Genomic DNA, 25,000 nt, shown 5'->3' with positions numbered 1-25,000 from the left:
CGTAACAACCCAGTGTTTGGGTAGTTTTTGTGTAACCCAGCTCCTGGGTCAGACGTAACAACCCAGTGTTTGGGTAGTTTTTGTGTAACCCAGCTCCTGGTCAGATGTAACAACCGAATGTTTGGGTAGTTTTTGTGTAACCCAGATCCTGGGTCAGACGTAACAACCCAGTGTTTGGGTAGTTTTTGTGTAACCCAGATCCTGAGTCTGACGTAACAACCCAGTGTTTGGGTAGTTTTTGTGTAACCCAGATCCTGGGTCAGACGTAACAACCCAGTGTTTGGGTAGTTTTTGTGTAACCCAGATCCTGGGTCAGACGCAACAACCCAGTGTTTGTGTAGTTTTTGTGTAACCCAGATCCTGTATCAGACGTAACAACCCAGTGTTTGTGTAGTTTTTGTGTAACCCAGATCCTGGGTCAGACGTAACAACCCAGTGTTTGTGTAGTTTTTGTGTTACCCAGATCCTGGGTCAGACGGAACAACCCAGTGTTTGGGTAGTTTTTGTGTAACCCAGATCCTGGGTCAGACGTAACAACCCAGTGTTTGGGTAGTTTTGGTGTTAAAAACTCAAATCAGTGTTATTGAGTTATTTATCGTGGGCTTTTTCGACCTCTTCAGGAGAGAACAGTGCAGCTCGTGCAATGCAACACGAGCTCCGGCACGAGATCCAGTGCGTTACCGTGGAAACGGCACAACAGAGACTGGTCAATTACACTCGAATTACTTCTAAACGTTTAATTTGTACTTCTAATATTTGTTAAACGAGCTGAAATATATGCTATATGAATTCAAAACTATATAAAATATGCTATACTCTAAAATATGATAAAAAAATTAAGGAATTATCATGCAAATCAGTGGTTGTGTGGAGTATTTATTTAAAAATGTTTAGAGGATTTAAGTTAATACGTAAACATTAATTCATGTATGAAGTAAAAAAAGAAAAAAGAAGCTAGTACTATGGTAAAAAATGTATTAACCCAGTATGCAGGGATTAAATAAACAACCCAATTTGCTGGGTAAAATTAACCCAGCAAACCCCAAATTGGGTTGTTTTTAACTCAGTGTTTTTTAGAGTGAACCCATCAGATGCTTTTGACACGCATCCCATCCAGATGTTCAGACTGACCTGAGCGGGATCCACGTCGTTCAGCATGACGATAGACGTGCAGTGATAGTCCAGAACCAGCCGCCAGAAATCCTTCACTGTGTTCGGCAAAGGATGCTGGGTAACGATGAACGCAGACGGCTGCTTGTAGCTCTGAGAGAGAAACACAACACAGAGGTCAGATTGACATTCCCTGGGAATTGAACCCATGACCTTGGAGTTGCGAGCGCCATGATCTACTGTCTGAATTTGCATTAAAGGGGACATATCATGAAAATCGGACTTTTCCCGTGTTTAAATGCTATAATCGGGTCCCGGTGCTTCTACCAACTCAGAAAACGTGAAAAGTGAAACCCAGTAACTGTGTTCTGGTGAGCCTTTCTCTGCAAGCATGTCATAAAATAAGCCGATCAGATTTCTTCTCCTTCTGACGTATGAAGAGGATCTTATTATAATATTACCGGCTGTTAATCTGCACGTTTACACACACCAGCCGACATTCGGTTCCACACGCGCCAACAGAGACCAGTTCTAACGCACTGATGAAGATCCAGCAGAGCCTGAAGCTGTTCTGTGGTTGAGCACAGACGAGCACTGAACACTATTGACCAGAACATGTCTCCGCTGTCTTATAAAGACCTCAGGAACTGTGGACACTTGTGGAGAAGTTCAACATGATGATGAGATGATCAGTGTAACTCCACAACAACTACAGAAATGTCTCCACTAACATTCAGAAGCTCTTCCTGAGTCTCTCCGTAAGGCTGCACTCGCTACTGGTTATTCTGGGATTCTGGATGAGGGAGATTGGCCTGTTCTGTTATTGCCGGAGTTTCTGAAGCTTGAGTAAAGACTCCGCCCTCTTCTGAACGGAGGCGGAGCTAAAGCTCATTTGCATTTAAAGGGACACACGCAAAAATGGCGCGTTTTTGCTCACACACAAATAGGAGCAAATTTGACAAGCTATAATAAATGATCTGGGGGGACACACATTCTGGGGATGCCATAGATTTATATTACATCTTGTGAAAAGGGGCATCACCTTTAAAATAATGAGGGTTAAATGTTAATTGTGACAGAATTCATGATTTTCCTTGTGCTTTCGAGGTGAAATGTGACCCTGGATCACAAAACCAGTCACGAGTCGCATGGGTTTATCTGTGGCAATATCCAACAATACATCGTATGGGTCAAAATTATCGATTTTTCTTTTATGCCAAAAATCATGAGGATATTAAGTAAAGATCATGTTCCATGAAGATATTTTGTAAATTTCCTACTGTAAAAATATATAAAAAATGTATTTCTGTGAGTGAATGCAGCACAATCGCCAACATAAATGAACAACTTTAAAGGAGATTTTCTCAATGTTTCGATTTTTTTGCATCCTCAGATTCCAGATTTACAATAGTTGTATCTCAGCCAAATATTGTCCTATCCTAACAAAGAAAAGCTTATTTATTCAGCTAGCAAATTATGTATGAATCTCAATTTCATTGCCGTACGTCCATGAGCGCGGCGTTGATGTAGTTGCTGCTCTCGCCGTCGATGGTGATGAGGAACGGCAGGCATCGGTCGGGAGGAAGAACATCCATGCAGCGATTCTTCTCGTGGTTACGCGGCAGCAGAGCGATGCTACAGTCCTCCACGCGCAGCGTCGGCGTCACCATGTTCAGAGTCTGCCAACACACACACACACACACACACACACACACACACACACACACACACAGACACACACACACACACACACACACACACACAGACACACAGACACACACACAGACACACACACACACACACACACACACACACACACACACACACACACACACAGACACACACACACACACACACACACACACACACACACACACACACACAGACAGACACACACACACACACACACACACACACACACACACAGACACACACACACACACACACACACACACACACACACACACACACAGACACACAGACAGACAGACACACACACACACACACACACACAGACACACACACACACACACACAGACAGACACACACACACACACACACACACACACACAGACACACACACACACACACACACACACACACACACACACACACACAGACACACAGACAGACACACACACACACACACACACACACACACACACACACACACACAGACACACACACACACACACACACACACACACACACACACAGAGACAGACACACACACACACACACACACACACACACACACACGCACACACACAGACACACACACACACACACACAGACACACACACAGACACACACACACACACACACACACACACACACACACACACACACACAGACACACACACACACACACACACACACACACACACACAGACACACACACACAGACACACACACACACACACACACACACACACACACACACACACACACACACACACACACACACACACAGACAGACACACACACACACACACACGTTAATGGCGTACTGTATATACTGACCAATACTTAAAAAAAAAAAAAAAAAACCTCCTCTCAAAAATTATCAACAATAATATATTATTCTACAATATATTGTGGTCAACAAAATCAAACTGATTTGAATTATAACTAGATGAGTAAATTTTGTGCAGAAACTTTGATGTTGACTTCAAAAATCCAGACCTGAAAGTTTAAAGCAGCTTTAAGATGGATGGATGGATGGATGGATGGATGGATGGATGGATGGATGGATGGATGGATGGATGGATGGATGGATGGATGGATAGATAGAGTTTGTGGTTTGAACAGAAAAATAAACCTGATATGATCTGCTTCCAATAGTGGCCTAATCAAATCAATGCTGATATTTATATAAAAGCGTCCTGATACTGATACAGTCTCTCAGCGGAATATTGCGATCTGTGATATTCACATCACACATGGAACAAACGCTCATATTTGCTCTTTTTCTTTCCACCAGAGTACTTTGTAAAATCAAATCAACGCAGCTGAATCACAGTAACACACAAACTCTTTCATATCTTCAGCTCTGAAACCGATCATAAATACAGAGCTGTGAAATCATGTTCTTAGTAAAGATACGAGCGAGAATCCTCTCTCACCCTGAACTCCTCTTTGATTGGACTGGAGTTGGTCTGAGGGTCCAATCGGTTCATGTCGTAGTAAACAGAGCGGAGCTGATTGGCTGGGATTGTGGTGTCGCCACAAAGACACGCCTCCAAAATGGCATCATGGATAAAGACATACTGTTCCTGACAACGACAAGAAATGAGAAAGAACATGTTTAAATGAGATCCTCCTATTCCCCTACTTTTCCCACATTTATTTCTTTGCCTTTCTTTTTATTGTTTGTTTTCCTATTTATTTAATAATTTTATGTATTATCCGTTTAAATGTCAATGTCCCTTGTACAAAGTCAATTGTTCTACTCATTGTTAATTTAAAATGTCAGAAGGATTTATGTTAACGGAATGAATGTTAATTGTTGTTACTTTCAAAATGTTAATACAAAAAAAAAAAAAAAAAAAAATCACAAGAAATGAGATCCAGTCCAGCTGAAAACACAAGAGAGACCTTATCAGATCTGTAAGGATTCAAACGTTTGGGCTCAGAAATGATCTATTTATTATTAATTATAATTTATTAATAATAATTATTATTATTAATCTTCAAAGAAATTACGCTCTAAATCGATCAAAAGTGACAGAAAAGACGTGCATAATGTTACAAAAGATTCTATTTTGAATAAATGCTGTTCAATGTTAGATAATAATATTTGCTAATAATCATAAATGTTTCTTGAGCATCAAATCCTCATATTAGAGTGATGTCTGAAGGATCATGTGACACTGAAGACTGGAGTAATGATGCTGAACATTCAGCTTTGATCACAGGAATAAATTACACTTTACTTTATATTCACATAGAAAACAGATGATTTACATTAGAATAATATTTCACTTTTTTACAGTATTTTTTTTTTTTTTTAAACATCTCACTGACCCCAAACTTAGCGCACGTCACAGAACATCTCGCAGTGTAAATGAATGTGTGTGGTTGATGCATGATTCGCTGGTTTCACGTCTCTCAACATCCGTCGTCTGTTTTGTATTCATGGAATTTGTCAGCGTTGAAAATGCAGATGCCACTGTGATTGCACTCATTTGTTTCACGAGGGATTTGGACGGCGTGAGGCGGAAAGAACATCAAACTTTATTAGCAGAGAATCATCAAAGCATCTGACTTTTCAGATCGCAAGCTTTCGCCTCAGCGACTCGAGCCGTTTGATGGAAATCACAGCTGAAGTGACATTTCCAAACCATCTTGGCCTGCCACTGCTGACTAGATTGTGAGGACGGGGTCATTGCGTCGCTGATTAGGCTCTGCTGCGACCTTTGACCTTTCGGTGCCTGAGAACGATGCGCTTGAATAATGAGCGAACGCTCACCATCGTCCTCGGAAATGATCAGTGACAGTTCAAACGCGCGTGTAAGAAGGTAACAAGTGCCCGTAGGGCGAGAAAGCGTGCCAAAACACCTGCGAGGGAAACACACACACACACACACACACACACACGCCTCTGAAGGTCACTGAACTTAAGGAGGATGAATCAGGCAAACGTTCCCAAATACCAATCCAGACGTCATCTATGAAACATGCGAACATCTGGAGCTCTTTGCGAATGTTTTTTTTTTTTTTTTTTGGCAATGAAAGGAATATACTATATTTTAGTTTGATAATGTTTTTTATTTAATATTTTTGTATTTTTTTTAAATACTAAATTATATTTACGCTGTATTTATAATCCATTCATTCCATTTATCCATTTATTTTATCCATATATATATAATTATTTTAGTGAACTAAAAAAAGTAACAGAATTTTACATGTATTGTTATGAAAAATGCACAAAAAATTATATTTAAATTACTTTATTTAATTTTATATGAAATACGTTTTACTCTAAAACTGCAAGAAAATCTAAACAAGTTTTGTTTCAGAAATGATCTTTCAGTGAGATGTTGTTCGGCTTCAGTACCAAACGCTTCCACTAGAGGAAACTCGTCTCATTAATTTCTAATGCGCTCATTTCTGACCGTGAGGAGCTCAAGTGGGACTATTTCTTTCAGGACCATTTAACCTGTTCTAATCATCTCCATGATTTTGTGTATGTGTGTGTGTGTGTTCACAGAGCAAGTGCCGAAACCTTTACCAAGTTTCATATCATTCCGATGAAGAAAAAAAACTCCCCAAAAAATACGTACAATTTTAACCGAAGAGCACCAGAGGGTTAAACTTAACGATGCCTGAATTACAGTGAGCTCTTCATCACAGGGACACAGAAACCCGTCAGGAGTTGTAAAAACATGCTAATCTGCTTTTCTCACTCAAACACATTCACGCTCTTATAAGGGGAAGCGTGTGAGTGTTTATGAGATGCTAACAGGTTAAAACAGCAGCGGCGTGTTCGACATGGAGGACTCGAGTGCGTTTAATGCTTTTTTCTGTACTAAAAGCCTCTTTGTTCATTCATGCCTATTTTTATCTCTGTTTTTTAAGGCAAGAAGCCACAGGTGAATAGAATAAAACTGAACTGCACTGCAAAAGATGAAGTTTTTCCTCTTGTTTTCCAGCACAAACATCTAAACATTCAAAAATCAAGATACATTTACTGGAAAATGTATCAAGATTAAAGTCCCCCTGTAGTCAATTTAATCCCTTAACACTCATGTTTGATCACCAAAATGACATATTTAAACGTTTTTTTTTGCTTGTAAAACATGTCTTCATGCCTTAAAATATCTGGACACCCTTGCCTCATTTAGTATTCGCGGTTCTATGAAAATGCAAATGAGCCCCGCCTCCACTCACTCACTCAGCTCAGAGATCCACTGGTTGACGATCACACGTTGATCTGATTGGTTACAAGGTAGTTTGTGACGTCAGAAACATCACATCTAAACACATATATACACACTACCGGTCAAAAGCAAGATTTTCAGTCAGATTGGATCAGAACAGAGTTTGTGGTGAGGAGGAATACCTCGGTCTGGACCATGTTGACCCTGCGTGACCTCAGCTCCCGCACGCAGTTGTAGATGTCGACCACGCCCTCGCGCTCCGCCATGTCCAGCATGATGTCAATCACGATGAAGCAGCCGGTTCGCCCCGCCCCCGCGCTGTGAGCCGACCAATCACAACACAGATCGAGGTCAACAGAGAAAAACATCCAATAAAAGCAACCATATGGAAGTGTCTGGGATGGAAAATAAATGCTACATTCAACATACAATGCTACATTCACTCACATGATGTCAGAATTTTTGTTATAATGTAATATAATATCATATATAAAATAATTAATTTAATTTAATTTAATTTAATTTAATTTAATTTAATTTAATTTAATTTAATTTAATTTAATTTAATTTAGTGCTGGGCAACGATTAATCGCATCCAAAATAATAGTTTGTGTTTGCATTATATATGTGTGTGTGTACTGTGTATAATGATTTTGTATAAATACACACATATGCATGTATATTTTTAAGAAATATTTGCATTTATATATTTTATATATATTTATACATCATTTATATTATATATAAATATTTAATATATAAATAACACATTTTTCTTAAATATATACATGCATGTGTGTGTATTTATATATGCAAAATAATTATACATAATGCACACATATATTATGTAAACAAACTTTTAATTTGGATGCAATTATCACGATTAATCGTTGCCCAGCACTAAATATAATATATTATAATAATATGATATGATATAATATAATATAATATAATAGTATTGTATAAAGCGCTATAGAATTAAAGCTGAGTTTATAGCACGCGGATCATGTGACTGCAGACGGTGATGATGTCATGTGACCGCAGACGGTGATGATGTCACACACCTGCAGTGGACCACGATGGGCCCGGCGTTGGGGGGGGACTTGGCTTTGACCCGGCGTATGAATCCCAGGAGACCCGTGGAGTGATATGGCACGCCGTGATCCGGCCAGCCCGTGAAGTGGAACTGACTGATCTCTCGGATCTCGTGAGCTCCTCGCTGTGCGCGCACACACACACACACACACACACACACACACACAAGGCATCATTACTGTGCTCTATCTGATCTGTACTGATCTATCTATCTATCTATCTATCTATCTATCTATCTATCTATCTATCTATCTATCTATCTATCTATCTAGTGTTTGTGAAGAGTGTAAAGAGTGTTTGTGAAGAGTGTTTGTGAAGAGTGTTTGTAAAGAGTGTTTGTAAAGAGTGTTTGTGAAGAGTGTTTGTAAAGAGTGTGAAGAGTGTTTTTGAAGAGTGTTTGTGAAGTGTGTTTGTAAAGAGTGTTTGTAAAGAGTGTTTGTGAAGAGTGTTTGTGAAGAGTGTTTGTAAAGAGTGTTTGTAAAGAGTGTTTGTGAAGAGTGTTTGTAAAGAGTGTGAAGAGTGTTTTTGAAGAGTGTTTGTGAAGTGTGTTTGTGAAGAGTGTTTGTGAAGAGTGTTTGTAAAGAGTGTTTGTGAAGAGTGTTTGTAAAGAGTGCGAAGAGTGTTTTTGAAGAGTGTTTGTGAAGTGTGTTTGTAAAGAGTGTTTGTAAAGAGTGTTTGTGAAGAGTGTCTGTGAAGAGTGTTTGTAAAGAGTGTTTGTAAAGAGTGTTTGTGAAGAGTGTTTGTGAAGAGTGTTTGTAAAGAGTGTTTGTAAAGAGTGTTTGTAAAGAGTGTTTGTGAAGAGTGTTTGTGAAGAGTGTTTGTAAAGAGTGTTTGTAAAGAGTGTTTGTGAAGAGTGTTTGTAAAGAGTGTGAAGAGTGTTTTTGAAGAGTGTTTGTGAAGTGTGTTTGTGAAGAGTGTTTGTGAAGAGTGTTTGTAAAGAGTGTTTGTGAAGAGTGTTTGTAAAGAGTGCGAAGAGTGTTTTTGAAGAGTGTTTGTGAAGTGTGTTTGTAAAGAGTGTTTGTAAAGAGTGTTTGTGAAGAGTGTCTGTGAAGAGTGTTTGTAAAGAGTGTTTGTAAAGAGTGTTTGTGAAGAGTGTTTGTGAAGAGAGTTTGTAAAGAGTGTTTGTAAAGAGTGTTTGTAAAGAGTGTTTGTGAAGAGTGTTTGTGAAGAGTGTTTGTAAAGAGTGTTTGTAAAGAGTGTGAAGAGTGTTTGTAAAGAGTGTTTGTAAAGAGTGTTTGTAAAGAGTGTTTGTAAAGAGTGTTTGTGAAGAGTGTTTGTAAAGAGTGTTTGTAAAGAGTGTTTGTAAAGAGTGTTTGTAAAGAGTGTTTGTGAAGAGTGTTTGTAAAGAGTGTTTGTAAAGAGTGTTTGTAAAGAGTGTTTGTAAAGAGTGTGAAGAGTGTTTGTAAAGAGTGTTTGTAAAGAGTGTTTGTGAAGAGTGTTTGTAAAGAGTGTTTGTAAAAAGTGTTTGTAAAGAGTGTGAAGAGTGTTTGTAAAGAGTGTTTGTGAAGAGTGTTTGTGAAGAGTGTTTGTAAAGAGTGTTTGTGAAGAGTGTTTGTGAAGAGTGTTTGTGAAGAGTGTTTGTAAAGAGTGTTTGTGAAGAGTGTTTGTAAAGAGTGTTTGTGAAGAGTAAGTGTGTTTGTGAAGAGTGTTTGTGGAGAGTGAAAAGAGTGTTTGTAAAGAGTGTTTGTGAAGAGTGTTTGTGAAGAGTGTTTGTAAAGAGTGTTTGTAAAGAGTGTGAAGAGTGTTTGTAAAGAGTGTTTGTAAAGAGTGTTTGTGAAGAGTGTTTGTAAAGAGTGTTTGTAAAGAGTGTTTGTAAAGAGTGTTTGTAAAGAGTGTTTGTAAAGAGTGTGAAGAGTGTTTGTAAAGAGTGTTTGTGAAGAGTGTTTGTGAAGAGTGTTTGTAAAGAGTGTTTGTGAAGAGTGTTTGTGAAGAGTGTTTGTAAAGAGTGTTTGTGAAGAGTGTTTGTGAAGAGTAAGTGTGTTTGTGAAGAGTGTTTGTGGAGAGTGAAAAGAGTGTTTGTAAAGAGTGTTTGTGAAGAGTGTTTGTGAAGAGTGTTTGTAAAGAGTGTTTGTGAAGAGTGTTTGTGAAGAGTGTTTGTAAAGAGTGTTTGTGAAGAGTGTTTGTGAAGAGTGTTTGTGGAGTGTGTTTGTGGAGAGTGTTTGTGGAGTGTGTTTGTAAAGAGTGTTTGTAAAGAGTGTGAAGAGTGTTTGTAAAGAGTGTTTGTGAAGAGTGTTTGTGAAGAGTGTTTGTAAAGAGTGTTTGTAAAGAGTGTTTGTGAAGAGTGTTTGTAAAGAGTGTTTGTAAAGAGTGTTTGTAAAGAGTGTTTGTGAAGAGTGTTTGTGAAGAGTGTTTGTAAAGAGTGTTTGTAAAGAGTGTTTGTGAAGAGTGTTTGTGAAGAGTGTTTGTGAAGAGTGTTTGTAAAGAGTGTTTGTAAAGAGTGTTTGTGAAGAGTGTTTGTAAAGAGTGTTTGTAAAGAGTGTTTGTAAAGAGTGTTTGTGAAGAGTGTTTGTAAAGAGTGTTTGTAAAGAGTGTTTGTAAAGAGTGTGAAGAGTGTTTGTGAAGAGTGTTTGTGGAGTGTGTTTGTAAAGAGTGTTTGTAAAGAGTGTTTGTAAAGAGTGTTTGTAAAGAGTGTTTGTAAAGAGTGTTTGTGAAGAGTGTTTGTGAAGAGTGTTTGTGAAGAGTGTTTGTAAAGAGTGTTTGTGAAGAGTGTTTGTGAAGAGTGTTTGTGGAGTGTGTTTGTGGAGTGTGTTTGTAAAGAGTGTTTGTGAAGAGTGTTTGTGGAGTGTGTTTGTAAAGAGTGTTTGTGAAGAGTGTTTGTGAAGAGTGTTTGTAAAGAGTGTTTGTGAAGAGTGTTTGTAAAGAGTGTTTGTGAAGAGTGTTTGTGAAGAGTGTTTGTGGAGTGTGTTTGTGGAGTGTGTTTGTAAAGAGTGTTTGTGAAGAGTGTTTGTGGAGTGTGTTTGTAAAGAGTGTTTGTAAAGAGTGTTTGTAAAGAGTGTGAAGAGTGTTTGTAAAGAGTGTTTGTGAAGAGTGTTTGTGAAGAGTGTTTGTAAAGAGTGTTTGTAAAGAGTGTTTGTGAAGAGTGTTTGTAAAGAGTGTTTGTAAAGAGTGTTTGTGGAGTGTGTTTGTAAAGAGTGTTTGTAAAGAGTGTTTGTGAAGAGTGTTTGTGAAGAGTGTTTGTAAAGAGTGTTTGTAAAGAGTGTTTGTAAAGAGTGTTTGTAAAGAGTGTGAAGAGTGTTTGTAAAGAGTGTTTGTAAAGAGTGTTTGTGAAGAGTGTTTGTGAAGAGTGTTTGTAAAGAGTGTTTGTGAAGAGTGTTTGTAAAGAGTGTTTGTGAGAGTGTTTGTGAAGAGTGTTTGTGAAGAGTGTTTGTAAAGAGTGTTTGTAAAGAGTGTTTGTGAAGAGTGTTTGTGAAGAGTGTTTGTGAAGAGTGTTTGTGGAGAGTGTTTGTAAAGAGTGTTTGTAAAGAGTGTTTGTGAAGAGAGTTTGTAAAGAGTGTTTGTGAAGTGTGTTTGTGAAGAGAGTTTGTAAAGAGTGTTTGTGAAGTGTGTTTGTGAAGAGTGTTTGTGGAGAGTGTTTGTGGAGAGTGTTTGTAAAGAGTGTTTGTAAAGAGTGTTTGTAAAGAGTTTGTGAAGAGCAAGTGTGTTTGTGAAGAGTGTTTGTGAAGAGTGTTTGTAAAGAGTGTTTGTGAAGAGTGTTTGTGGAGAGTGTAAAGAGTGTTTGTAAAGAGTGTTTGTGAAGAGTGTTTGTGAAGAGTGTTTGTAAAGAGTGTTTGTGAAGAGTGTTTGTGGAGAGTGTAAAGAGTGTTTGTAAAGAGTGTTTGTGAAGAATGTTTGTAAAGAGTGTGAAGAGTGTTTGTGGAGAGTGTAAAGAGAGTTTGTAAAGAGTGTTTGCAAAGAGTGTTTGTGAAGTGTGTTTGTAAAGAGAGTTTGTAAAGAGTGTTTGTGGAGTGTGTTTGTAAAGAGTGTTTGTAAAGAGTGTTTGTAAAGAGTGTTTGTGGAGAGTGTAAAGAGTGTTTGTGAAGTGTGTTTGTAAAGAGTGTTTGTGAAGAGTGTTTGCAAAGAGTGTTTGTGAAGTGTGTTTGTAAAGAGAGTTTGTAAAGAGTGTTTGTAAAGAGTGTTTGTGAAGTGTGTTTGTGAGAGTTTGTAAAGAGTGTTTGTGAAGTGTGTTTGTGAAGAGTGTTTGTGGAGAGTGTTTGTGGAGAGTGTTTGTAAAGAGTGTTTGTAAAGAGTGTTTGTAAAGAGTTTGTGAAGAGCAAGTGTGTTTGTGAAGAGTGTTTGTGAAGAGTGTTTGTAAAGAGTGTTTGTGAAGAGTGTTTGTGGAGAGTGTAAAGAGTGTTTGTAAAGAGTGTTTGTGAAGAGTGTTTGTAAAGAGTGTTTGTAAAGAGTGTTTGTGGAGAGTGTAAAGAGTGTTTGTAAAGAGTGTTTGTAAAGAGTGTTTGTGAAGAGTGTTTGTAAAGAGTGTTTGTAAAGAGTTTGTGAAGAGTAAGTGTGTTTGTGAAGAGTGTTTGTGGAGAGTTTGTAAAGAGTGTTTGTAAAGAGTGTTTGTGGAGAGTGTAAAGAGTGTTTGTGAAGAGTGTTTGTAAAGAGTGTTTGTAAAGAGTGTTTGTGAAGAGTGTTTGTGAAGAGTAAGTGTGTTTGTGGAGAGTGTTTGTAAAGAGTGTTTGTGAAGAGTGTTTGTGAAGAGTGTTTGTAAAGAGTGTTTGTAAAGAGTGTTTGTGAAGAGTGTTTGTAAAGAGTGTTTGTAAAGAGTGTTTGTAAAGAGTGTTTGCAAAGAGTGTTTGTGAAGTGTGTTTGTGAAGTGTGTTTGTAAAGAGTGTTTGTGGAGTGTGTTTGTAAAGAGTGTTTGTAAAGAGTGTTTGTAAAGAGTGTTTGTGGAGAGTGTAAAGAGTGTTTGTGAAGTGTGTTTGTAAAGAGTGTTTGTGAAGAGTGTTTGTAAAGAGTGTTTGTAAAGAGTGTTTGTAAAGAGTGTGAAGAGTGTTTGTAAAGAGTGTTTGTAAAGAGTGTTTGTAAAGAGTGTTTGTAAAGAGTGTTTGTAAAGAGTGTGAAGAGTGTTTGTAAAGAGTGTTTGTAAAGAGTGTTTGTAAAGAGTGTTTGTGGAGAGTGTAAAGAGTGTTTGTGAAGTGTGTTTGTAAAGAGAGTTTGTAAAGAGTGTTTGTAAAGAGTGTTTGTGAAGTGTGTTTGTAAAGAGTGTTTGTGGAGAGTGTTTGTAAAGAGTGTTTGTAAAGAGTGTTTGTGGAGAGTGTAAAGAGTGTTTGTAAAGAGTGTTTGTAAAGAGTGTTTGTGAAGAGTGTTTGTAAAGAGTGTTTGTAAAGAGTTTGTGAAGAGTAAGTGTGTTTGTGAAGAGTGTTTGTAAAGAGTGTTTGTAAAGAGTGTTTGTGAAGAGTGTTTGTAAAGAGTGTTTGTAAAGAGTGTTTGTGAAGAGTGTTTGTAAAGAGTGTTTGTAAAGAGAGTTTGTAAAGAGAGTTTGTAAAGAGTGTTTGTGAAGTGTGTTTGTAAAGAGAGTTTGTAAAGAGTGTTTGTAAAGAGTGTTTGTGAAGTGTGTTTGTAAAGAGTGTTTGTGAAGAGTGTTTGTAAAGAGTGTTTGTAAAGAGTGTTTGTAAAGAGTGTTTGTAAAGAGTGTTTGTAAAGAGTGTTTGTGAAGAGTATTTGTAAAGAGTGTTTGTAAAGAGTTTGTGAAGAGTGTTTGCAAAGAGTGTTTGTGAAGTGTGTTTGTAAAGAGAGTTTGTGAAGTGTGTTTGTAAAGAGTGTTTGTGGAGAGTGTTTGTAAAGAGTGTTTGTGAAGAGTGTTTGTAAAGAGTGTTTGTAAAGAGTGTTTGTGGAGAGTGTAAAGAGTGTTTGTAAAGAGTGTTTGTAAAGAGTGTTTGTGAAGAGTGTTTGTAAAGAGTGTTTGTGAAGAGTGTTTGTAAAGAGTGTTTGTAAAGTGTGTTTGTGGAGAGTGTAAAGAGTGTTTGTGGAGAGTTTGTAAAGAGTGTTTGTAAAGAGTGTTTGTGAAGAGTGTTTGTGAAGAGTGTTTGTAAAGAGTGTTTGTAAAGAGTGTTTGTAAAGAGTGTTTGTAAAGAGTGTTTGTGAAGAGTAAGTGTGTTTGTGGAGAGTGTTTGTAAAGAGTGTTTGTAAAGAGTGTTTGTGAAGAGTGTTTGTAGAGTGTTTGTAAAGAGTGTTTGTAAAGAGTGTTTGTGAAGAGTAAGTGTGTTTGTGGAGAGTGTTTGTAAAGAGTGTTTGTAAAGAGTGTTTGTGAAGAGTGTTTGTAGAGTGTTTGTAAAGAGTGTTTGTAAAGAGTGTTTGTGAAGTGTGTTTGTGAAGAGTAAGTGTGTTTGTGGAGAGTGTTTGTAAAGAGTGTTTGTAAAGAGTGTTTGTGAAGAGTGTTTGTAGAGTGTTTGTAAAGAGTGTTTGTAAAGAGTGTTTGTGAAGAGTAAGTGTGTTTGTGGAGAGTGTTTGTAAAGAGTGTTTGTGAAGAGTGTTTGTAAAGAGTGTTTGTAAAGAGTTTTTGTGAAGAGTGTTTGTGAAGAGTGTTTGTAAAGAGTGTTTGTGAAGAGTGTTTGTAAAGAGTGTTTGTGAAGAGTGTTTGTGAAGAGTAAGTGTGTTTGTGGAGAGTGTTTGTAAAGAGTGTTTGTGAAGAGTGTTTGTAAAGAGTGTTTGTAAAGAGTGTTTGTAAAGAGTGTTTGTGAAGAGTGTTTGTGAAGAGTGTTTGTAAAGAGTGTTTGTAAAGAGTGTTTGTAAAGAGTGTTTGTGAAGAGTGTTTGTAAAGAGTGTTTGTGAAGAGTGTTTGTAAAGAGTGTTTGTGAAGAGTAAGTGTGTTTGTGAAGAGTGTTTGTAAAGAGTGTTTGTAAAGAGTGTTTGTGAAGAGTGTTTGTGAAGAGTGTTTGTAAAGAGTGTTTGTAAAGAGTGTTTGTGAAGAGTGTTTGTAAAGAGTGTTTGTAAAGAGTGTTTGTGAAGAGTGTTTGTAAAGAGTGTTTGTAAAGAGTGTTTGTGAGAGTGTTTGTGAAGAGTGTGAAGAGTGTTTGTGAAGAGTGTTTGTGAAGAGTGTTTGTGAAGAGTGTTTGTGAAGAGTAAGTGTGTTTGTGGAGAGTGTTTGTAAAGAGTGTTTGTGAAGAGTGTTTGTGAAGAGTGTTTGTAAAGAGTGTTTGTAAAGAGTGTTTGTAAAGAGTGTTTGTGAAGAGTGTTTGTAAAGAGTGTTTGTAAAGAGTGTTTGTGAAGAGTAAGTGTGTTTGTGAAGAGTGTTTGTAAAGAGTGTTTGTGAAGAGTGTTTGTGAAGAGTGTTTGTGAAGAGTGTTTGTGAAGAGTGTTTGTGAAGAGTGTTTGTGAAGAGTGTTTGTAAAGAGTGTTTGTAAAGAGTGTTTGTAAAGAGTGTTTGTGAAGAGTGTTTGTGAAGAGTGTTTGTAAAGAGTGTTTGTGAAGAGTGTTTGTAAAGAGTGTTTGTAAAGAGTGTTTGTAAAGAGTGTTTGTGAAGAGTGTTTGTAAAGAGTGTTTGTAAAGAGTGTTTGTAAAGAGTGTTTGTGAAGAGTAAGTGTGTTTGTGAAGAGTGTTTGTAAAGAGTGTTTGTAAAGAGTGTTTGTGAAGAGTGTTTGTGAAGAGTGTTTGTAAAGAGTGTTTGTAAAGAGTGTTTGTGAAGAGTGTTTGTAAAGAGTGTTTGTAAAGAGTGTTTGTGAAGAGTAAGTGTGTTTGTGAAGAGTGTTTGTAAAGAGTGTTTGTAAAGAGTGTTTGTGAAGAGTGTTTGTGAAGAGTGTTTGTAAAGAGTGTTTGTAAAGAGTGTTTGTGAAGAGTGTTTGTAAAGAGTGTTTGTAAAGAGTGTTTGTGAAGAGTGTTTGTAAAGAGTGTTTGTGAAGAGTGTTTGTAAAGAGTGTTTGTGAAGAGTGTTTGTAAAGAGTGTTTGTGAAGAGTAAGTGTGTTTGCGGAGAGTGTTTGTAAAGAGTGTTTGTGAAGAGTGTTTGTAAAGAGTGTTTGTGAAGAGTGTTTGTGAAGAGTGTTTGTAAAGAGTGTTTGTAAAGAGTGTTTGTGAAGAGTAAGTGTGTTTGTGGAGAGTGTTTGTAAAGAGTGTTTGTAAAGAGTGTTTGTGAAGAGTGTTTGTAAAGAGTGTTTGTGAAGAGTGTTTGTAAAGAGTGTTTGTGAAGAGTAAGTGTGTTTGTGGAGAGTGTTTGTGAAGAGTGTTTGTGAAGAGTGTTTGTGAAGAGTAAGTGTGTTTGTGGAGAGTGTTTGTAAAGAGTGTTTGTAAAGAGTGTTTGTGAAGAGTGTTTGTAAAGAGTGTTTGTAAAGAGTGTTTGTAAAGAGTGTTTGTGAAGAGTAAGTGTGTTTGTGAAGAGTGTTTGTAAAGAGTGTTTGTAAAGAGTGTTTGTAAAGAGTGTTTGTGAAGAGTGTTTGTGAAGAGTGTTTGTGAAGAGTGTTTGTAAAGAGTGTTTGTGAAGAGTGTTTGTGAAGAGTGTTTGTAAAGAGTGTTTGTGAAGAGTGTTTGTGAAGAGTGTGAAGAGTGTTTGTAAAGAGTGTTTGTGAAGAGTAAGTGTGTTTGCGGAGAGTGTTTGTAAAGAGTGTTTGTGAAGAGTGTTTGTAAAGAGTGTTTGTGAAGAGTGTTTGTGAAGAGTGTTTGTAAAGAGTGTTTGTGAAGAGTGTTTGTGAAGAGTGTTTGTGAAGAGTGTTTGTAAAGAGTGTTTGTGAAGAGTGTTTGTGAAGAGTGTGAAGAGTGTTTGTGAAGAGTGTTTGTGAAGAGTGTTTGTAAAGAGTGTTTGTAAAGAGTGTTTGTGAAGAGTGTTTGTAAAGAGTGTTTGTAAAGAGTGTTTGTGAAGAGTGTTTGTGAAGAGTGTTTGTGAAGAGTGTTTGTAAAGAGTGTTTGTGAAGAGTGTTTGTGAAGAGTGTGAAGAGTGTTTGTGAAGAGTGTTTGTGAAGAGTGTTTGTAAAGAGTGTTTGTAAAGAGTGTGAAGAGTGTTTGTAAAGAGTGTTTGTGAAGAGTAAGTGTGTTTGCGGAGAGTGTTTGTAAAGAGTGTTTGTGAAGAGTGTTTGTAAAGAGTGTTTGTGAAGAGTGTTTGTGAAGAGTGTTTGTAAAGAGTGTTTGTGAAGAGTGTTTGTGAAGAGTGTTTGTGAAGAGTGTTTGTAAAGAGTGTTTGTGAAGAGTGTTTGTGAAGAGTGTGAAGAGTGTTTGTGAAGAGTGTTTGTGAAGAGTGTTTGTAAAGAGTGTTTGTGAAGAGTGTGAAGAGTGTTTGTAAAGAGTGTTTGTAAAGAGTGTTTGTGAAGAGTGTGAAGAGTGTTTGTAAAGAGTGTTTGTGAAGAGTAAGTGTGTTTGCGGAGAGTGTTTGTAAAGAGTGTTTGTGAAGAGTGTTTGTAAAGAGTGTTTGTGAAGAGTGTGAAGAGTGTTTGTGAAGAGTGTTTGTGAAGAGTGTTTGTAAAGAGTGTTTGTGAAGAGTGTGAAGAGTGTTTGTGAAGAGTGTTTGTAAAGAGTGTTTGTGAAGAGTGTGAAGAGTGTTTGTAAAGAGTGTTTGTGAAGAGTAAGTGTGTTTGCGGAGAGTGTTTGTAAAGAGTGTTTGTGAAGAGTGTTTGTAAAGAGTGTTTGTGAAGAGTGTTTGTGAAGAGTGTTTGTAAAGAGTGTTTGTGAAGAGTGTTTGTGAAGAGTGTTTGTGAAGAGTGTTTGTAAAGAGTGTTTGTGAAGAGTGTTTGTGAAGAGTGTGAAGAGTGTTTGTGAAGAGTGTTTGTGAAGAGTGTTTGTAAAGAGTGTTTGTAAAGAGTGTTTGTGAAGAGTGTTTGTAAAGAGTGTTTGTAAAGAGTGTTTGTGAAGAGTGTTTGTGAAGAGTGTTTGTGAAGAGTGTTTGTAAAGAGTGTTTGTGAAGAGTGTTTGTGAAGAGTGTGAAGAGTGTTTGTGAAGAGTGTTTGTGAAGAGTGTTTGTAAAGAGTGTTTGTAAAGAGTGTTTGTAAAGAGTGTTTGTGAAGAGTGTTTGTAAAGAGTGTTTGTAAAGAGTGTTTGTGAAGAGTGTTTGTGAAGAGTGTTTGTAAAGAGTGTTTGTGAAGAGTGTTTGTGAAGAGTGTTTGTAAAGAGTGTTTGTGAAGAGTGTTTGTAAAGAGTGTTTGTAAAGAGTGTTTGTGAAGAGTGTTTGTAAAGAGTGTTTGTAAAGAGTGTTTGTGAAGAGTGTTTGTGAAGAGTGTTTGTAAAGAGTGTTTGTGAAGAGTGTTTGTGAAGAGTGTTTGTAAAGAGTGTTTGTAAAGAGTGTTTGTGAAGAGTGTTTGTAAAGAGTGTTTGTGAAGAGTGTTTGTAAAGAGTGTTTGTAAAGAGTGTTTGTAAAGAGTGTTTGTGAAGAGTAAGTGTGTTTGTGAAGAGTGTTTGTGAAGAGTGTGAAGAGTGTTTGTGAAGAGTGTTTGTGAAGAGTGTTTGTAAAGAGTGTTTGTAAAGAGTGTTTGTGAAGAGTGTTTGTGAAGAGTGTTTGTAAAGAGTGTTTGTAAAGAGTGTTTGTGAAGAGTGTTTGTGAAGAGTAAGTGTGTTTGTGGAGAGTGTTTGTAAAGAGTGTTTGTAAAGAGTGTTTGTGAAGAGTGTTTGTAAAGAGTGTTTGTGAAGAGTGTTTGTAAAGAGTGTTTGTGAAGAGTAAGTGTGTTTGTGGAGAGTGTTTGTAAAGAGTGTTTGTGAAGAGTGTTTGTAAAGAGTGTTTGTGAAGAGTGTTTGTGAAGAGTGTTTGTAAAGAGTGTTTGTGAAGAGTGTTTGTAAAGAGTGTTTGTAAAGAGTGTTTGTAAAGAGTGTTTGTAAAGAGTGTTTGTGAAGAGTGTTTGTAAAGAGTGTTTGTGAAGAGTGTTTGTAAAGAGTGTTTGTGAAGAGTGTTTGTGAAGAGTGTTTGTGAAGAGTGTTTGTAAAGAGTGTTTGTGAAGAGTGTTTGTGAAGAGTGTTTGTGAAGAGTGTTTGTAAAGAGTGTTTGTGAAGAGTGTTTGTGAAGAGTGTTTGTAAAGAGTGTTTGTGAAGAGTGTTTGTAAAGAGTGTTTGTGAAGAGTAAGTGTGTTTGTGGAGAGTGTTTGTAAAGAGTGTTTGTGAAGAGTGTTTGTGAAGAGTGTTTGTAAAGAGTGTTTGTGAAGAGTGTGAAGAGTGTTTGTGGAGAGTGTTTGTGAAGAGTGTTTGTGAAGAGTGTTTGTGAAGAGTGTTTGTAAAGAGTGTTTGTGAAGAGTGTTTGTGAAGAGTGTTTGTAAAGAGTGTTTGTGAAGAGTGTTTGTAAAGAGTGTTTGTGAAGAGTGTTTGTAAAGAGTGTTTGTAAAGAGTGTTTGTGAAGAGTGTTTGTAAAGAGTGTTTGTAAAGAGTGTTTGTAAAGAGTGTTTGTAAAGAGTAAGTGTGTTTGTAAAGAGTGCGCTTGTAAAGAGTGTTTGTAAAGAGTGTTTGTAAAGAGTGTTTGTAAAGAGTAAGTGTGTTTGTAAAGAGTGCGCTTGTAAAGAGTGTTTGTAAAGAGTAAGTGTGTTTGTAAAGAGTGTTTGTAAAGAGTGTTTGTAAAGAGTGTTTGTAAAGAGTAAGTGTGTTTGTAAAGAGTGTTTGTAAAGAGTGTTTGTAAAGAGTAAGTGTGTTTGTAAAGAGTGTTTGTAAAGAGTGTTTGTAAAGAGTAAGTGTGTTTGTAAAGAGTGTTTGTTTCCTCACCTTCTCCACTGCAAACGTTCTGATCACGTATTCGGACAGAAGTTGTGTTTCGATGAGCGTGACCTTGATGTCTCTGTAGATCTCGGTGTCGTCAGGCCAGTATTTACAGCACTTCACCTGAGACACAGAAACAGCCTGTGATCAGAGCTCAGGTTCGAGTCCGGCTCGCAACCTCATCAAGCCCCTTCTACTACATTTCTACTGTATTTTATAACTGATCAAATATGCCAAGTTTTGTATTTTATTTATTTATTTATGTAATGTTTATAATATCATGTTTATTTAAAATGAGAATGATTTTATTGTCATTGCACAATGAACTTAAATACATAAATTAAATATTAGATATTTTAGAAATATGAGGCAACTCAGTATTAAATGTCAGTAAATACTGCAGTTATGAAGCAGATTTTATACACAGTGGTGATTCAAAGTGCTTTGCATAAAAACAATTTAAAAAAGTTAGATATTTCACACCTTAATCATTACTTTTAATAGTTAATTAAACATTTAAAGAATTTTTTACAAACGAGTTTTGTCATTAGAATAATTAAATTAAAATAAGGTCATATGATACTGGTTACAATGAATTATTTGGAGTTTCTTAAAAAACAAAATAATAAAAAACACAAAATAAAATTAAATAAAAATAGAATAAAATAACACAACACAAAATAAAATGGAAAAAAAATAGAATAAAATAAAATAAGGTCATTTTTTAGCTTTAATTAATGTGAGTTCACACAACTTACTCATTTTCAAAAGAGTATTTGTAAACATTTTAAAGTATTCTTTTTTTTACAAACAAGCAGAATTAAAATAATGTAAATTAAAATATGTGTCCAAAAAAAATTTAAATAAATAAATTCTAGAGTAATAGGTCATATGATAGTAACAATTAACATTTGAAGCTTCCTTAAAAGTGTTTTAATAAAATAAAACAAAATAAAATATAAAATTAAATATTTGGAGCTTCCCAATTAAAAAAATTAATAAAATAAAATGCCAGTTAGGTATTTTTATCCCTTTAATGAATGTGAGTTCACACACCTAACTAATTATTTCTATATTCGTGATATCAACTAATAAATAATAAATACAAAAATAAAGATATAAAACAATTGAAGCTGTAGATATAATTAAAATAAAATTTAATGAATGCATTAAAAGGGAGATGCAAGGAAAAGTTGATGTGTAGTGCGATCAGTTTTGATATGAAAAGATATTAGATTTCTACGCTTCTGAAGAATATGTGAAAGATGCATTAATGATCATATGGACATGAAGAATTCATCGGTGTACGCTTGAATCCTCAGAAACGCTGGAGCGAAGTGTCATGTCTGACCTTTCGTCAGTGCGATCGAGCTCAGTTTCAAATGTCACCTGATCACATTAAGTGAAAGCTTAAGCAGAGGCTCGTGATTAACAGAAGTATTGATCCAGAACTCTCCGGCTAACAGATCAATACGCTGAGGATCATGAGAGAATGATGGACTTGTCCTCAACAGCATTAGCTCTCACTGATTCACTCGTCCACTGCTTTATCACTTACAACATCTGTAACCATAGCAACACAGGTGTCTGCGGTAACCAGGGTAACCGCAGGTAAACGATATTAATAGGTGTGTATGTTTCTGAGAAACACTTACAGCATTTGCAACAGTTTCATTTAATAACTCTAAAATGTCAAGTGATGTAACCATCTCATAAAAGCAGGTAGAAATTGGTACACCTCAATAACAAAATAAAACAAAATGATATAAAATAGAATAAAATAACACAACACAAAATAAAATAAAACACAACAAAATAAAATGATAAAATAAATTAAATGAAATAGAATAGAATAAAATAACAACACAACACAACATAAAATAAAATGAAATAGAATAGAATAAAATAAAACAACACAAAATAAAATAAAATAAAATAAAATAGGATAAAATAAAATAACAACACAAAATAAAACATATACAAAACAACAAAATAAAAAAAGCCAGCTAGATATCACACACCTAACACATTATTTTCAGAGGCGTTTTTTAAAGTATTTCTATCTAGTATTAAAGTTAATAGTAAATAATAGTAAACTAATAATAGTTTTGATTGATTATTTAATGCATCTTTAAACGAAAACAAATCTAATCATTAAACTCCAAAGCCACTGAGCTGGACGATGACAATTGATGTACTTTACACAGTTATTGAACCGAACTGAATCAACACTGAACTGATTTCAACTGAATAATGACTGTTTACTGTCAATTTACAGCTGAATTCAATATTCTGTTTGCATCATTGATTCTGTTATTCTCCTGTTATCACTGTGAATCTGCTTTAAAACAATCTGTACTGTATAAAGCGCTGTAGAAATAAAGCTGACTGAAAATTCACATCCCACGTCAAAAACCTGCACTTCATTAATCAACATCTGGAATGTCTGTCAACCAATCAGAATGAAGAACTCAACCAATAGTCTTTTACAGCATAGAGCGTCATAGAGGTTTCGAGACTGTCGAATCTCTCAGGGATATAATTCACACATTAATGTTCTCATTCACACATTACACACGGATAAATGAGTTCTGCACTTCCAGATGTGACATTGATACCCGGACCGGATCAGAAGACGTCTGGAATGATCTTCAGCGTCAACTCCATTACAGTGCGTCCAACAAAACCTCATTATGTGGCAATATAATCCAGTCAGCAGAGAAACACCAGCAATAATAACTCTCACACTCTTTCCAATCCAATAGTGCACGAATAAACATACGCACAACTTATATGACAACATGATTACAAAACTCACAGAGAGAGAGAGAGAGACGGTATGGAAAACACTGGGAAGTGTAACACTTTGAGTGCGGAAATTCAATTTTCTCCACCATCATTAAAGTGGGAATGTGATTGGAGACACACAGCGACTCCATCTGCAGATCCTCTGGGATTATACGACGGAAAAAAACAATGCATTATTTCAGAAATTAGGATGGATTCTGTGTGTCTGCATGTGTTGGTCTTAATGGTGTTTCTTACAGCATTATTACATTAAAATATAGAAATGTATCACACTCTAAAAAATGCAGGGTTGTTTTAACCCAAATCTGGGTCAGATATGGACAAACCCAGCCGTTGGGTTACATTTTTTAATTACGTTTTTTAAACGGTTGGATTCGTCCATATTTGACCCAAATTTGGGTTATAACAACCCTGCATTTATTTTAGAGTGCAGAACAAACTTTGAATGCTAGTTTGACAAAGTCTGTCCTAAACTTTTATAATCTGAAGGTTATGCCGCATTAAGCATAAAAACATTAGGGTTTGAAAGCTAGACAGACAGACTACCATTCAAAAAGTTTGGGGTCAGTACGATTTTTTAAAAGAAATTATAATTTATTGATCAAGGACACATAAAATTGATCAAAAACTGTCACATTTTGCCAACAAGAACCAGTTTTATCAGTATTTAGCTTGAGAAAATTGCACAAGATCCAATATTTGATCTCCTCTAAACAGTCCAAGAGAGGGAAGAAGAAAAGAAGAGTAGAATTAGGCTTTGGAGGACAAATAGAGTGTCATTCACATAGCAGTGGATAAATTAATACCAAATTTCCTAAAAATATGACCATGAGGTAATAGGTAGATAATAAAAGAGGGCCCAAGACAGAGCCTTGAGGAACACCAGTGATAACAGATGAGGAATACGATGTATGATTTAGTTCGATCAGAGAAATAGGATCTAAACCAAGTGAGAGGGACACCAGTAATACCAATAGAGATTGATTCTATTGTTACCACTGAGACAGACAGATAGACAGATAGATAGATTTTTATAATCTAAAGGTTATGCAGCAATAAGCATAAAAACATTAGGGTTTGAAAGCTAGACAGACAGACTACCATTCAAAAGTTTGGGGTCAGTATGATTTAAAAAAAAAGGAAGGAAGGAAGGGATGAAGGAAGGGAGGAAGGAAGGAACTGAGGAAGGAAGGGATGAAGGAAGGGAGGAAGGAAGGAACAGAGGAAGGAAGGAACGAACAGAGGAAGGAAGGAAGGAAGTAAGGGAGGAAGGAAGGAACAGAGGAAGGGAGGAAGGAAGTGAAGAAGGGAGGAAGGAAGTGAGGAAGGAAGGAAGGAACGGAGGGAGGAAGGAAGGAAGGAAGTGAGGAAGGAACGGAGGGAGGAAGGAAGGAAGGGAGGAAGGAAGGAAGGAAGGAAGGAAGGGAGAAAAGGAGGAAGGAAGGAAGGAAGGAATGGAGGGAGGAAAGAAGGAAGGAAGGAAGGAAGGAAGGGAGGAAGGAAGGAAGGAAGGAAGGGAGAAAAGGAGGAAGGAAGGAAGGAAGGAAGGAAGGGAGAAAAGGAGGAAGGAAGGAAGGAAGGAATGGAGGGAGGAAAGAAGGAAGGAAGGAAGGAAGGAAGGGAGGAAGGAAGGAAGGAAGGAAGGGAGAAAAGGAGGAAGGAAGGAAGGAAGGAATGAAGGAAGGGAGGAAGGAAGGAAGGAAGGGAGGAAGGAAGGAAGGAAGGAAGGGAGAAAAGGAGGAAGGAAGGAAGGAAGGGAGGAAGGAAGTGAGGAAGGAAGGAAGGGAGGAAGGAAGGAAGGAAGGAACGGAGGGAGGAAGGGAGGAAGGAAGCGAGGAATGGAGGAAGGAAGGAAGGAATGGAGGAAGGAAGGAAGGAAGGAAGGAAGGGAGAAAAGGAGGAAGGAAGGAAGGAAGGAATGGAGGGAGGAAAGAAGGAAGGAAGGAAGGAAGGGAGGAAGGAAGGAAGGAAGGAAGGAAGGAAGGGAGAAAAGGAGGAAGGAAGGAAGGAAGGAAGGGAGGAAGGAAGGGAGGAAGGGAGGAAGGAAGGGAGGAAGGAAGGAAGGGAGGAAGTAAGGAAGGAAGGGAGGAAGGAAGGAACTGAGGAAGGAAGGAAGGAATGAAGTAAGGAAGGAAGGGAGGAAGGAAGGGAGGAAGGAAGGGAGGAAGGAAGGATGGACAGATGACACAGAGACTTGTCTACAGCAAAACTATTTCATTCATCAGGACACAAACCTGCTCTCTTCTCTCTCTCTCTCTCTCTCTCTCTCTCTCTCTCTCTCTCCCTCTCTCTCTCTCTCTCTCTCCCTCTCTCCGCCCTCTAGCGTTCATCTAATCTTCCACAGATCTCCCAGAATGCCGAGTTGCGCGTGGACACAGATGTGTGTTTATGGGTGTCCGTGGGGAAGCCGCCGCCCACATTAGATCAGGCTCATATAACACACGCCCGCGGCTCCACTCATCTGTTCATCTGTTCATCGCTCAAACGCTCGGACGCTTTACACAAACATGGATTATTAGGATTAACAAAT

The 25,000-nt window shown here is 37.1% G+C and overlaps 1 protein-coding gene across 8 annotated transcripts in view; it reads right to left on the bottom strand.

Annotated features, from left to right (window-relative positions):
* The window catches only part of LOC307161964 (receptor-type tyrosine-protein phosphatase mu), a 286,290-nt gene that overhangs the window by 11,691 nt on the left and 249,599 nt on the right, over nt 1-25,000 (bottom strand). For all 8 annotated transcript variants that reach the window (XM_079876948.1, XM_079876949.1, XM_079876950.1 and 5 more), the window contains 6 exons: nt 19,669-19,785; nt 8,060-8,214; nt 7,178-7,313; nt 4,236-4,385; nt 2,616-2,789; nt 1,132-1,263 (listed from right to left, as the gene is read on the bottom strand). In XM_079876948.1, the coding sequence (XP_079733074.1) occupies nt 1,132-1,263; nt 2,616-2,789; nt 4,236-4,385; nt 7,178-7,313; nt 8,060-8,214; nt 19,669-19,785 (864 nt within the window). The remainder of the gene's footprint in view (nt 1-1,131; nt 1,264-2,615; nt 2,790-4,235; nt 4,386-7,177; nt 7,314-8,059; nt 8,215-19,668; nt 19,786-25,000) is intronic.

The sequence above is a fragment of the Squalius cephalus genome, assembly GCF_949319135.1.
Source record: "Squalius cephalus genome assembly, chromosome: 7".
NCBI lineage: Eukaryota > Metazoa > Chordata > Actinopteri > Cypriniformes > Leuciscidae > Squalius > Squalius cephalus.
This window is presented reverse-complemented; position numbering and strand designations above follow the sequence as displayed.